General features: G+C 36.2%; 1 protein-coding gene and 1 long non-coding RNA gene across 3 annotated transcripts in view; both read left to right on the top strand.

Moving 5' to 3' along the window:
• LOC139704667 (uncharacterized) overlaps positions 1-14,745 on the top strand; it is a 193,091-nt gene that overhangs the window by 128,607 nt on the left and 49,739 nt on the right. For both annotated transcript variants that reach the window (XR_011706549.1, XR_011706548.1), the window contains exon 4: positions 10,526-10,664. This is a non-coding gene — a long non-coding RNA (uncharacterized lncRNA). The remainder of the gene's footprint in view (positions 1-10,525; positions 10,665-14,745) is intronic.
• On the top strand, positions 1,328-2,461 carry LOC139705801 (prothymosin alpha-like). The gene has a single exon (XM_071612703.1). The coding sequence runs from the start codon at positions 1,437-1,439 to the stop codon at positions 1,767-1,769; it is 333 nt and encodes a 110-aa protein (XP_071468804.1). The 5' UTR covers positions 1,328-1,436; the 3' UTR covers positions 1,770-2,461.

Here is a 14,745-nt window from a genome sequence, read left to right on the forward strand (position 1 = left end):
TTAAGAGTATTGGGCTTTAGCTGAAGTCTGGCCTACTTTGAGTCATTCTGACATGTAGTAAGATGGGAGACATAGCCTTATCTCAGGTAAGGCAGGGCTCTTTATAAATCTTCAATAAAGTGTTCCAGTATTGAAGCTGATCTTTGTTTTTAAATATCATTTTATAAGGTTTACATATATTGTTGTTCGAGGTCACAAGAATATTAGCTAACACAATATGATATTACATTTAAATTGTACCCAGTGTATAGAACTTTATATTAATCTTATTGTTAACAGGTCCAGTTATAGAACATTAAATGATATAAATAAATCTCCAATATGTTATTTTTATAAGCCTAAAATTACCATGCAACCTTTTGGAGAACACCAGCTTGACATAATTTTTTTAAAGCTTCTATCTTAATGACTTATATACCTGGAAAATATGAACACATTTAATATACAAAGAAGAGTAATAGTACCACAATTACATTGATGTTTTTGTATTAATCCAGTTTAGCTCTTAAAGAAATAACATATTATAATATTGCAAAATAACAGTTGTTGTTTAACCATAGTTGTATAATGCTTAATTCCTTCAAGATTAGTTGCTTAAAAAACTTACATATACAACCAACATACACAGACCTTCTTTATCACTTGCTTAAACCGTCTTTTTTACTTAATCACATAGATTCTCTTATCCAGAAATATATTTTCTTTCTATTAAATCCATACTTAGAACCTTCTAATTTCTCTTTCCCATCTGTTAACTCCTTCTTTATTCACACTTTGAAACAATCCTTGTAAATTTCTGAATTTAGGCAAGTTATTCCATTTTAATAAGAGATATTTTGTTATTTGCAGTACACAATTAATCACATCTGTTTACCATTTCATGAAAACATAAACAATGTTTAAGTGTATAGAATTATACTGTTGTAGGGATGGACAAGGCAAGGCACCTAAGATAGCACTGAAGATAGGGAAACAGTTTTATTTGGTTGCAGCCAGATTCAGAAGGCACAGCTTCTGCTGTAATCAATGAATCCTCTGAACCCCAAGTTCAGGTAGTTTCAGAATTTTGCACCCAGCATGTAAGGGGAGGGGCTCAGAAGTTCACAGTCTGTAGAAGTTCACAAAAAGCAGTTTTTTTCTCTGTTCTGGGCAAGTTAACCCTTCAAAGACATCTGGGAAGGTCAGAGCTTATTTTCCCATTTCTTTCCTCCCCCTGACAGCTGTTACCATGCAGCCCAGTTGGTAACTCCCTTATCTTAGAAATGTAGTCATCCCCCACTGGCTGCTCTGAAAAGCCATCTTTGCATTGTTCCTGGGTCCAGCTCCCCTCTCGCCGCAACCACCTCCGCCGCGGACTCCGGCAGCTTTATCGCCAGAGTCCCTGAACTCTAGTTTCCTTTTTAACCCACTGCATCGGATCACCGGCGTGCCCCACCATGTCAGACGAGGCCGTGGACACTAGCTCTGAAATCACCACCAAGGACTTAAAGGAGAAGAAGGAAGTTGTGGAGGAGGCAGAGAATGGAAGAGACGCCCCTGCTAATGGGAATGCTAATGAGGAAAATGGGGAGCAGGAGGCTGACAATGAGGTAGATGAAGAAGAGGAAGAGGGTGGTGAGGAAGAGGAGGAGGAGGAGGAAGGTGATGGTGAGGAAGAGGATGGAGATGAAGATGAGGAGGCTGAGGCAGCTACGGGCAAACAGGCAGCTGAAGATGACGAGGATGATGATGTTGATACCAAGAAGCAGAAGACCGATGAGGATGACTAGACAGCAAAAAAGGAAAAGTTAAACTAAAAATAAAAGGCCACCGTGACCTATTCACCCTCCACTTCCCGTCTCAGAATCTAAACGTGGTCACCTTCGAGTAGAGAGGCCCGCCCGCCCGCCCACCACGGGCAGTGCCACCCGCAGATGACGTGCGCTCTTCACCACCCAACCAAAACCACAACGTGAATTTGCAACAGGGGAGGAAAAAAGAACCAAAACTTCCAAGGCCCTGCTTTTTTTCTTAAAAGTACTTTAAAAAAGGAAAATTTGTTTGTATTTTTTATTTACATTTTATATTTTTGTACATATTGTTAGGGGTCAGCCATTTTTAATGATCTCGGATGACCAAACCAGCCTTTGGAGCGTTCTCTGTCCTACTTCTGACTTTACTTGTGGTGTGACCATGTTCATTATAATCTCAAAGGAGAAAAAAAACCTTGTAAAAAAAGCAAAAACAACAACAAAAAAACAATCTTATTCCGAGCATTCCAGTAACTTTTTTTGTGTATGTACTTTAGCTGTACTATAAGTAGTTGGTTTGTATGAGATGGTTAAAAAGGCCAAAGATAAAAAGGTTTCTTTTTTTTTTTTTCCTTTTTTTGTCTATGAAGTTGCTGTTTATTTTTTTGGCCTGTTTGATGTATGTGTGAAACAATGTTGTCCAACAATAAACCGGAATTTTATTTTGCTGAGTTGTTCTAACAAAAAAAAAAAAAAAAGAAATGTAGTCATCACTATGAAGCCCCAGCTCAAGGCCAGAAGCCTTGTTTACATATTTTTGTGAAAAACTAGTAAGGGGGTTTCCAGCACCTGGAGTGCTGATTTTCCCCAGCCAGTGGCCAAGTAAAACAGGGCAACACAAAAATAGGAAGTTTATCTACATTGAACTCTTTTGTAGAGATTCTTTTGCCAAAAGTCCTAAAATCAGCCATGGTGAATATTGCAGGAGAAGGTCAGTTAAGACTTTTCTGTGGGCCTGGGCAGGGAGGGGGAAGACAGGGAGGTGGGGCTGAGAGCAGCTCCTGTGGTTCTGAGAATGAGGAAGGAGAGATGTAAAAGAAAAATGGGAAAGGGGTTTGGGATTTTCCCTAGCAACAAAAACTTGAGCAGTAGAACAGGTAGTGCAGAGGGGAGAACGGGAGTGAATATCCTAAAAAGCTTATAAGGGACAATTCTTAGTAACCTTGTTTTCAGTGATGAGAAAGCAACTTTAAAGGCCATTTTCACCAGATCTCCGATAGGCGGTCCGAGGGCTCTCCTCAGCTAGTTTGAGCTTTGGGTTAGCTGGTAAGAGGACCTGGTGGGACCCGGGTGTGGGAACTGACAGGAGAAGAGTGAGTGGGTGGAGGGGTACCTCAGTACCTGCTACCTCAGCAAGGTGGCAATGGTTTGAGGAAGGGTGGTGGTGTAAGTTTTTAATCTAGTGAGTGAGGGGAGAAAGCAGGTTATTGAGGTGGGGGAGAAGGTAGAGGGGCTGGGGCAGAAAGTTGAGAGTGAGGACCTATTTGAGCCAGGCGATAGGATGGAGGTTCATCAGCAGGGCCAAGAGTAATGGATGAGTCGGGAGGAGGAGAAAGTTGAGGATCGGTGTTGGGGGGGGGGGGTTGGTTTGCAAGCTAGAAGAATTTGTAGAGGTTTGCAAGAGGTGCAGAGAGAAGGATTGGAATGGAACAAGAAGAAAGCTTGGACATAAATAATCTCTACCCATTTTTTCAAATGCTCACAGTAATTGTAGAGATCCCTTAGAATGGAGGGATCTAGGGACCCAAAAGGGGGCCATCTGCTTTGGTTGTCTAAGGGATAAGTGGGCCAGGCCTGGATGCTATATTTGATCAATTTTGGGGGTTTGATGTCTGGTGTCAAGGAGAGGGTTTTGAGGTTATCCAAGAGGCATTGTAGGGGAGAGTCGACCAGCAAAGAGGACATATTACCCATGTCGCAAACGTAGTATAAGGAGGAGGGAAGAGGATGCAAATGTAGAATAGGGGAGAAGGAAGGAGACACAAACTTAATATAAGGGAGGGGGAAGGAGACACAAAGATAGTATAAGAGAGAAGGAGGAAACTGATTTATTGGCAAAAGGGGCATCCCCGCTAGAGCCAAAAATCAGGAGTGCCTTAGTGACAGGTTCGAGCTGCAGAGATTGGTTGTCACCGAATCCTGACAGTTGAAGCTCTCGTCCTGGACGGGAGCTGGAGCCGTGGGAGACCTTGGCCAAAGCTTTTTGGGACCCCTCCTGGAGAGGCCAGATATTCCCAGGGCTGGAAAGAGGGGAAAGAGAGAGACAGGGGAAGAGAGAGGAAGGGGAGGGTAAGCATCTCTCTAGCGGCCGAGTCTTGAAGGTGCGAGGACTAGGACTTTATGAGAGCCACGGAGACCGTGAAGGTCTGGGTGGGGTGAGATGTTCAGTTCTCTGTTGTGTGTCGCTGGAGGTTACACAGTCCTTCCAGGGAGACCTACAAAGCCTATGCTGGGAAACTACCAGCTGGGAAAGGGAAGGAGAATAATTTTGAACCCAAGAGTTGAATCTGCCCAAGGAAGGAGTCTCTGAGGGCCACCGTGGCCTTAAAGGCTGTGGTGGGGTGTTTTCCTTCCTACAGGTGGCCAAAGAGGTTTGCTGGACAATCAACGGTCAAATCCTCCTGACACCACCATTGGGTTTAGGACTCCAGGAAGGGGAAACTCACCAATCGAAGGCCCGTGGTGGATGAAATTCTGGTGGTCGAGAAAATGGGTTCAGGCCATCCAGTGAGTGGCACTTCCAAAGGAAGAGGGACCCAAAAGTGGGTTTTAATCCTCTTCCCAGGTTTCGGCACCAATGAAAGGAAAGTGACCACAACACTCAGAGCAACCAAGAGATCTTTATTGCAGCAGTGAAAAAGAGGAGAAAGAGAGAGAGAGGAAGAGAGAGAGCAAGAGAGAGAGAGGGAGAGAGAGAGAGAGCGCACACAAGAGAGAGACAGAGAAAGTAAGAAAGAGGGGCCCTGCAGGAGGGAGTTTTTATAGCCCAAATCTAATGGGGTCTCTGGGTCTGCAAGCTGCCTTGTTGGCACAAGGGGGCTTCAGTGCTCCGCCTTTAGCAGCAGAGTGTTCAGCCTTGAGCAGGGGCTTGGGCGTTTGGCTTGAAGCAAATAGGTGATAAAGAACCAGACAGAGGGTTTGAGTGGTTAGGTCATCCTGCAGCTAACTTTGTTTGGCATGCCCTGCAGACAACTTATTCAGCCTGTCCTGCACCTAACACTCTATATATGTAATAAGAATTGTAATGCATTCTGCTGTCATATTTAAATTAAAAAAGAAAGAATAACAAAAATTATTTTCAAATATTTGAAAGTAAAATAAACAATCATTTAAAAAATTATTTGAAACAACACTAAAAGTACAAAGCAAAAAGATGTTATGGATATCTAGAAATTAATAAACATAAAATCACTCCTTATCAAAACATGGAGTTAGAGAAAAGTTGCATCTTGAGGACATATTTAAATCTGAATATTTTCAATACATTAAAAATGAATGAAAATAATGAATTAAGTATCCTACCTGAGAATATGAAAAAGGAGAGCAAAATAAATCCAAGAAAGAGTCAAAAATAAATGCAAAAATTGCTGAATTAAAACTAAGGAATGAAGGAGAAAATATTAAGTTAAAAAAACAGCAGCAGATTTTTCAGGGGAAATGCAAATGAACCCTAAAATGAGCTATCACCTTATACCTATTAAAATAACTACTACCAGGAAGAAAAAGATATCAATTGTTGGCAAAGGTGTGAAGAAAAGGAAACACAAAGTTGGTACAATCTTCTGGAAAAAGTGTGGAGGTTCCTCAAAAAGTTAAAAATAAAACTGTCATATGATTTAGCAGTCTCACTTTTATGTACATATCCAGAAGAAAGGAAGTCAGGATGTGGAAGAGACAGCTGCACTCCCCTCTTCACAGCAGTACTGTTCGTGATAGGCAAGATGCAGACTCAATCTTTAGCACTTGACAAGTGCTAAAGAAAATCTGGCAAATAGATACAATAAAACACTATTCACCCTTAAAAAGACTGAAATTCATGGCCTGGCACTATGGTGCTATCCTGTAATTCCAGCAATTCAGTAGGCTGAGGCAGGAGGATCAAAGTCAGCCTCTGCAACTTACCCAGGCCCTAAGTAACTCAGTGAGACCCTGTCTCTAAGTAAAATACAAAAACAGCACTCAGCGGTTAAGTGTCCCTGAGTTTAATCCTCAAAAATAAAAAAAAAGAAGCAATTCTGTCATTTGTAACAACATGAACAAACCTGGAGGTCATTATGCAAAAGGAAATAAACCAGGTATAGAAATACAAATGACAGGTACATGAGACAAGAATTCATCTACTTGTGAAATCTAAAAAAGTTAATCTCAGAAGCAGTGAGTAGAATGGTATTTCCCAGAGACTGGGGTTGTGGAGAAGAGGGAAATGTGGGTCTAACGATACAGCATTTATGTTAGATTAGAAGAACTCAAGTTTAGGAGATCTATTATAATTCACGGTGGCTATAAGGTAATAAATATCTCAATTTAGCCACTTTACAATGTATGTATATTTTCAAACATTATGTTGTATGTGAAAAATATATACAATTTTATTTGTCAATTTAAAATAACATGTTAAAAATAACAAAGCTGATTTTTTTTTAAATTTTTTATTTTTTTTAGTTGTTGATATACCTTTATTTTATTTATATATGGTGCTAGGAATCGACCTCAGTGCCTCACACATGCTAGGCAAGCACTCTACCACTGAGCCACAACCACAGTCCCAACAAAGTTGATTTTTAAAAGCAAAGTGAAAATTGATAAAGAGTAAAAATACTAAACTAGTTAGAGATCTGGCCTAAAAACCCAATATAATAAATAATCAGCTACATTAATTAACTTTAAAGGGACAAAGACCCACAAATAGACCAATATAGAAATTAGTTTAAAAAATACCCATAAATAAAGAGGAAATGATTAAATATATAAGACAAATTTTTCAATAAAAAATTTTAAAGTTATTAATGAAATATACAAAGATATGGCAAAATAAAAATGCTGAGATTAATTTAAAAAAGACAGAAATGACAAATATATTAATAAAAAGAGACAATTGGGAAACTTGTACAAAGTATACCTAATAAAAACTAGTCATATTATTTTATGATTGATTCATTTAAATCAATAATGAAAACGTATCTCTAACATTATTTAAACATTTTGTAGCCTTTGAAGAGTAAGGAAAGCCTGACTTAATTTTTCTTTTTTTCAACAGCTTTTTTGGGATACAATTCACTTAATCATGTAGTGCACTCATGTTTTTATTGATTTTTTTAAATGACAATGGAATGCATTCAAATTCTTATTACATGTATACAGCACAATTTTTCATATCTCTAATTGTATATAAAGTATGTTGACACCAATTTGTGTCTTCATACATGTACTTTGGATGATGATGTATATCACATTCCACCATCCTTGCTAATCCCCTTTTCGCTCCCACCCCTCTGCCCTATCTAGAATTCATCAATTCCTCCCATGTTCCCACTCCCTACCCCATTATGAGTGAGTCTCCTTATATCAGAGAAAACATTTGGCAATTGTTTTTTTTTTTTGGGGGGGGGGGGGATTGGCTAACTTCACTTAGCATTATCTTCTCCAATGCCACCCATTTACCTGAAAATGCCATTATTTTATTCTTTTTTATTGCTCAGTAAAATTCCATTGTGTATATGCTACATTTTTAAAGACATGAACAGACACTTTTCAGAAGAGGATATACAATTAATCAACAAATATATGAAAAAAATGTTCATCAACTCTAGCAATTAGAGAAATGCAAATCAAAACTACTCAAAGATATCATCTCACTCCAATAAGAATGGCAGCTCTTATGAAGACAAACAACAATAAGTGTTGGGAAAAAGGTATACTCATACACTGCTGGTGGAACTGCAAATTGGTGCAGCCAATATGGAAAGCAGTATGGATATTCCTTGGAAAACTGGGTATGGAACCACCATTTGACCCAGCTATTCCTCTTCTGGGACTATACCCCAAAGACTTAAAGACAGCATACTACAGGGACATAGCCACATCAATGTTTATAGCAGCACAATTCACAGTAGCTAAACTGTGGCGCCAACCTAGATGCCCTTCAGTGGATGAATGGATAAAAAAATCTGACTTATTTTTAGAAACCATCATGAAGCTGGATGTGATGGAGCATGTCTATACTCATGGCATCTTGCAGACTGAGGCAGGAGGATCTAAAGTTTAAGACAAGCTTGTGCAATCCAGCAAGACCCTGTCTCAAAATAAAAGGGACTGGAGATGTAGCTTAGTGGCAAAGCATCCCTTGGTTAAATCCCAGTACTGCAAAAAATTTTAAAAAAAATAAAAAATTAAATTTAAAAAATAAAAACTATCATGATACTCTTACTTTAATTAATTATGAAAATACCAAAAAGAAAATTACTGCCCAATTTCAGTTTCACTTGAGAATACTAATGTAAAGATAATTTAAGATATTATCAAATAGAATGTGGCAATATGTTAGAAAATACACCATTACCAAGATACCTCTTTGCCATAAACACAAGTGTGGCTCAATATCTACTGCTCAACATCTACTACTACAGTTCACTCCAATTAGAGGTGAAAATATGGTTAATTTGATAACTGCCCCCAAAAGGCACTTAATATTCAGTGTCTATTACTAATAAGAACTCTTAGTGGCCTAAGAATAAAAGAAAGTGTCCTTAATAAAAACCAGGAGCAAACATACCTAACAATTAGACCTGTGGAGTTACTTCCTGTAAAATAAGAAGAAAGTCAAGATGGAATTCAGTTTAGTAAATGAGAAACATCTTAATCCTTATGGAGTAAAGATCTAGAAAGAGCATAGTATCCAGGTGTATGCAAAGAGAAGCAAGGATTTGGAAGATAGTGTCAGCTGAACATTTCTAGAGTCAGATTTTGAGACTCAATAGAAGAAAAGTTCCCTGAGACCCATTTAAACACTAGCACACCTCTACAATCCATAATGATGAAGATCACTGTGTCCCTCATTACCAGCCAGTAACTTTCCCAATTCCTCCTCTCACAATAGTCCCTGCCTAGCATTTCATTACCTGGGACTCCATGAAAGTTAAACATTTATGCATATATCTGGATGGGGCAGGAGTAGCTCCTAATCAACAACACCACAGTTATTAGCTTTTCAAAAGGTTATCATGTTACACATTCAGGAGCATGATAGTTATGGTTAGAATTACTGAATGTTTGAATATGTGCCAGACACTGTTCTAGAGATTATATATATATATATATATATATATATATATATATATATATATATATATATATATATCTTTTAGTCCTCACCCTAACCATATTCCACATGGAGAAACATGCACACCAATGAAGCATCTTTCAAAACTAAAAAACAAAACATGGCACAAGAGCTGATGCTCTAAACTACTATACCACACTGATCTTCATAGGGCAGAAGTTCTGTGTATGGTTTTCCAAATCTCCAACTATAAATTTATCTAGACAACATTTACTGAGAGGACCTATGTTCCGGGTAACATGATGCCCCTCTAGCTGATAAATACATGAATAAGGCACTTTTCTTGCCTTCATGAAAGTTATTCTCCAGAAAAGGAAATGTATGTGAGAAAAAAAAAAAAAACAATTATATGTCAAGGGCAGGTGTATCATGCTTGGCTTTGGTTGTGGGTGGGTCAGGACTCCTTAGACACTGTGGATGTGGAGGCAGAGGCCCTTCTTTGGCATGTAAGTGATCCTGGAATTCCTTATTTTATTTATAAGGACATAAATCTATGGTGGTATTCTATGAAGTGTAGTTGTCCCTCAGTCTCTGGGGGGCGGGGATCAATCTAGGAACCCTGTAGTTATCAAAATTAAAGGATCCTGAAGTTCCTTACATAAAACGGTTTAGTATTTGCATAACCTCCACCCACACACCCATGTATTTTAGATAATCTTTGGATTACTAATAATACCAAATACAATGTAAATGCTATGTTAAGAATCATTAAACTGTCTTGTTTAAGGAGTAATGACAGAAATAAAGTCAGTAACATGTTTAGTACAGACACATTTATGTTTGCATATTTTCTATCCATGCTTAGTTGAATTCATGGATACAGACTTTCAAATATGGAAGCTGTTTATGTTGAGTTCTGTGCTTTTAATTCATTTTAAGAACATATCATAAAAAGGCAAAGGGATTTTTTTCCAAGTATTTTATTATTGATGCTGTCAAGGGAAAGATTTCTAGAGAATCTTAGTATATAACAAATAAATATGACTAAGTAATATGTGACTTGTAACCCTCTCCCCTTTTAGAAAATAAAATGAGTGATACCATCATAAAAAGAAGACATGTTAATTTATACTCTAATTTGGATAACCCACTGAGAAAAACCTTGATATTCATAGATAGGAGAGTGATAGAAATCAGTCCTGCTAGAACTCCTCTTTCAGTTGTCAGCACATTTTAATGAAATGCCAGTCTTTTAATGCCAAATTCTGAAGGAAACCTCTGGGTACTGATTGATGAAATGATTTTACTCCCAAATGGCACCTAAACTAAAATAAAATCTCTCCCATTTTGCAGAGCACAGCACTCTACAAGTTCAAAAGGTAAGTCATACTTTCAGTATGTATAAACTGTGGAGTACATTTGAAAATAAAATTTTTAATTATGTTTGACATCTCAGGCCCAGTGCTGTCATCTCGTGTGAAAGTAACATCTGTTTTGACATCTCCAGTGGTAAAGGCTTTAAATCAGATTCCACATCCCTTATCTGCTGGCTAATCAGAATGGATGCCACATTCTTCTTACCAACACATTTGCAGGTAAGAAAGAAATATTAAAAAAATTAGGCTAGGCTAAAACTGGCATCATGAATTTAAATAAAAAACAAATCTAAACTCCTCTGAGTGTATTACAAGTTTTAATTCAATGAAAAATTTGAAAATATTTAATTTTTAAATATGCAGAATATTCTTTTCTTGTTTCTGATACATGCCTTTTGCTTCCATTTAAAACTAATAGAACACTAAAGTATAATTTTACTTCTCAAACTATTTTATTTGATCTAAGTTTTTAGTTAGAGGAAGTTGATTTGCTATTTTCAATAAGATGTGCTATAAAAATGGCTGAAATAGACTTTTTATGTTTTGAGTTTTAAATTGCAGGTATCAGAAAGACATCATATTATATTTTTCTTTGAAGGTTATATAATCTTAACATCTCTTTACTTATCATGAACATTAGGTTTAAAAGCATAGTCTATGAAAACAGCTCCCTGTAGGAACTGTAACTTCTATGTCTTCCATGTTTTTAGAACTTTCTTAAGGACACAGGAACATGATTTTAGGTATCTACTAAGAATAAAAAGATTTCTACATTCATAATTCAGGACTTCCCTCAAAATTTTGCCTACACTATTTATGTAATTATATTGCTTATTTTTTTTTCTTTATCTGTGCCTAGGCATATACTTCTTACTTCTATAAGCACCAACATATTAATTGTCAACTGGTTGAGTTACAAAAATTTAAACATAAAGGATTCACTCCAACTGACCAAATATTTTAACTCAGTTTGTTAGTATAGATTCAGCTTTAGTTAAGAGAGAACTAGGGGAAGGTTACAGAGAATTTTATTAATAAATATGTGGGAAAACAATTTTTTTAATATTCATTTTTTAATTGTAGTTGGACACAGTACCTTTATTTTATTTATATTTTTATGTGGTGCTGAGGATCAAACCCAAGGCCTTGCATGTGCTAGGCAAGCGCTCTACTGCTGAGCTATAACCCCAGCCCTGGGAGAACAATTCTTTAAGCAGGCTAATACTATAAGAAAAATAAAAAATATAAAAGGCAGAATTTAAACAGAATCTAAATAACTGAAATAATATTTTTTATATTAAATGTATATTTACTGGAAAATATGGTTGAATGTGTAAAGAGGGTAATACTTTATGGACTAATTTATGTGACAAATGATAATTAAAGAAATCACCAATCATCATTAATAGTGAAATAAAGTTTTATTTTTTTCTTTGTTTATAGTATACAATGCAGCATAAGCATTAATAATACTTAGATGATCCTATATTTAATACTAAAGTGAAGGCCAGTAAGAATATATTTTGGCAAATCAGTTAATAATTTCTAATGGGTTAAAATAACTAAATGATCTAGTTTTTTTCATTTTCATTTTTAATGATGATGCTGTCTTTGATAAATTGTAAACATAATAGCTCCCTTCTCCCTTGCCACCCCATCACAGAATTGTATATTATTTATTCAAAATACAGAAAAGTATTATATATTCATTTTCATTACATAAATTGCTATCAGTGTTCAATTTTTAATAGACTTATGTTATATGCATATACTTATAAAAATGTGTTTCTTATCCAAAAAACCACTTGGAATTAAGATCTACATTGAAAGAATATGTATTTTTAAGCTATTGAGGGATTTTTTGTTTAAATATGGCACATTAATTTAAAGAAGACAAGAGTTAGCATCCTCTTATGTTATAACATTTTTGTTTTATTTTTCTCAAAAAGTAAAAGCAGCTTTAATTCTATTATTGGAAGAAAATGCACAGATATGCATTGACCAAAGAATCATTGTCTATTTATTTTTATTTTAAATGTCTTTATTTTAATTAGGTATTTATGACAGCAGAATGCATTCTGATTCATTGTACACAATTGCAGCACAACTTTTCATTTCTATGATTGTATACAATGTAGCATCACACCATATGTGTAGTCATACATGTACCTAGGGTAATAATGTCCATCACATTCTACCATCTTTCCTGCCCCCCTACACTCTCTCCTTTCCTCCCTCCCCCTTGCCCAATCAGAGTTCATCCATTTATTCCATGCCCACCCCACCCATTATGGATCAGTATCCACTTATCAGAGAAAACATTTGGTCTTTGGTTTTGGGGGACTGGCTTACTTCACTTAGCATGATATTCTCCAACGCAATCCATTTACCTGCGAATGTCATGATTTTATTCTCTTTTAATGCTGAGTAATATTCCATTGTGTATATATACCACATTTTCTTTATCCATTCATTTACTGAAGAGCATCTAGGTTGGTTCCACAGTTTAGCTATTGTGAATTGAGCTGCTATAAACATTGATGTGGCTATGTCCCTGTAGTATGCTATTTTTAAGTCCTTTGGGTATAGACAATGGAGTGTGATAGTTGGGTCAAGTGGTGGTTCCATTCTAAGTTTTCAAAGGAATCTCCATTCTGCTTTTCATATTGGTTGCACAAATTTGCAGGCCACCAGAAATGTATGGGTGTGTCTATTCCTCCACATCCTTGCCAACACTATTGTGTTTGTATTCTCAATAGCTGACTGGGGTGAGATAAAAATCTTAGAGTAGTTTTGATTTGAATTTCTTTGATTACTAGAGATATTGAACATTTCCATGTATTTTTTGACTGATTATATATCTTCTTCTGAGAAGTGCCTGTTCAGCTCCTTAGCCCATTTATTGGGTTGGTTTTTTTTTTTTTTGTTTGTTTGTTTGTTTGGTTTTTTTGTGTTTTTATATATCCTGGAGATTAGTGCTCTATCTGATGTGCATGTGTCAAAAATTTGCTCTCTCTTCACCTCATTGATTGTTTCTTTTGCTGAGAAGAAATTTTTAGTTTGAGTCCATCCCATTTATTAATTCTTGATTTTATTTCTTGTGCTTTAGGACTCTTGTAAAGGAAGTTGGGGCCTATTCCAACATGATGAAGATCTGGGCCTTTTTTACCTCATTAGGTGCAGAGTCTCTGGTCTAGTTCCTGGGTCCTTGATCCACTTTGAGTTAAGTTTGGTGTATGGTGAGAGATAGGAGATTAGTTTCATTTTGCTGCATATGGATTTATAGTTTTCCCATCACCATTTGTTAAAGAGGCTATCTTTTCTCCAATGTATGTTTTTGGTGCTGTTGTCTGGTATGAGATAACTGTATTTATGTCGGTTTGTTTCTGTCTATTTTGTACCATGCTGTTTTTGTTACTGTTGCTCATTAGTATAGATTAAGGTCTGGTATTGTGATACCTCCTGCTTCACTCTTCTTGCCAAGGATTGCTTTGGCTATTCTGGTTCTCTTATTTTTCAAAATGAATTTCATGATTGAATCTGTATAGTACTTTTATTAGTATGGCCATTTTGACAATATTAATTTTGCCTATCCAATAGCATGGGAGAGCTTTCTATCTTCTAAGGTCTTCAGTTTCTTCCTTTAGTGTTCTGTACTTTTCACTGTACATGTCTTTCACCTCTTTTGTTGATTCCCAAGGTTTTTTTGTTGTTGTTGTTTGTTTGTTTGTTTATTTCTTCGTTTTTTTTTTTTTTAGGCAATTGTGAATGGGCTAGTTTTTCTAAATTCTCTTTAAGAGGATTCATCACTGATGTATAAAAATCCATTTGATTTATGAGTATTAATTTTATATCCAGCTACTTTGCTGAAGTTATTTATTGATTCTAGAAGTTTTCTGGTGGAGTTTTTTGGATCCTCTAAGTACAGAATCATGTTACCAGAAAATAATGATACTTTGAGTTCTTCTTTTCCTATTTGTATCCCTTTAATTTGTTTTGTCTAGTTGGTCTGGCTAGGGTTTCAAGGACTATGTTGAATAAAACTTGTGAAAGAGGGCATCCAAGTCTTGTTAAAGTTTGTAAAGGGAATGCTTATAAATTTTCTTCATTTAGAATGATGTTGGCCTTGGGTTTAGCATAGATAGCTTTTACAATGTTACTATTTCTAGTTTTTCTTGTGTTTTGAACATGAAAGGGTGCTATATTTTGTCAAATGCATTCTCTGCATCAATTGGTATATGATGCTTATCTTTAAGCCTATTGATATAATGAATTATATTTTATTTCCATATGTTAAACA

This window comes from Marmota flaviventris, chromosome 1, assembly GCF_047511675.1.
Source record: "Marmota flaviventris isolate mMarFla1 chromosome 1, mMarFla1.hap1, whole genome shotgun sequence".
Classification (NCBI taxonomy): Eukaryota; Metazoa; Chordata; class Mammalia; order Rodentia; family Sciuridae; genus Marmota; species Marmota flaviventris.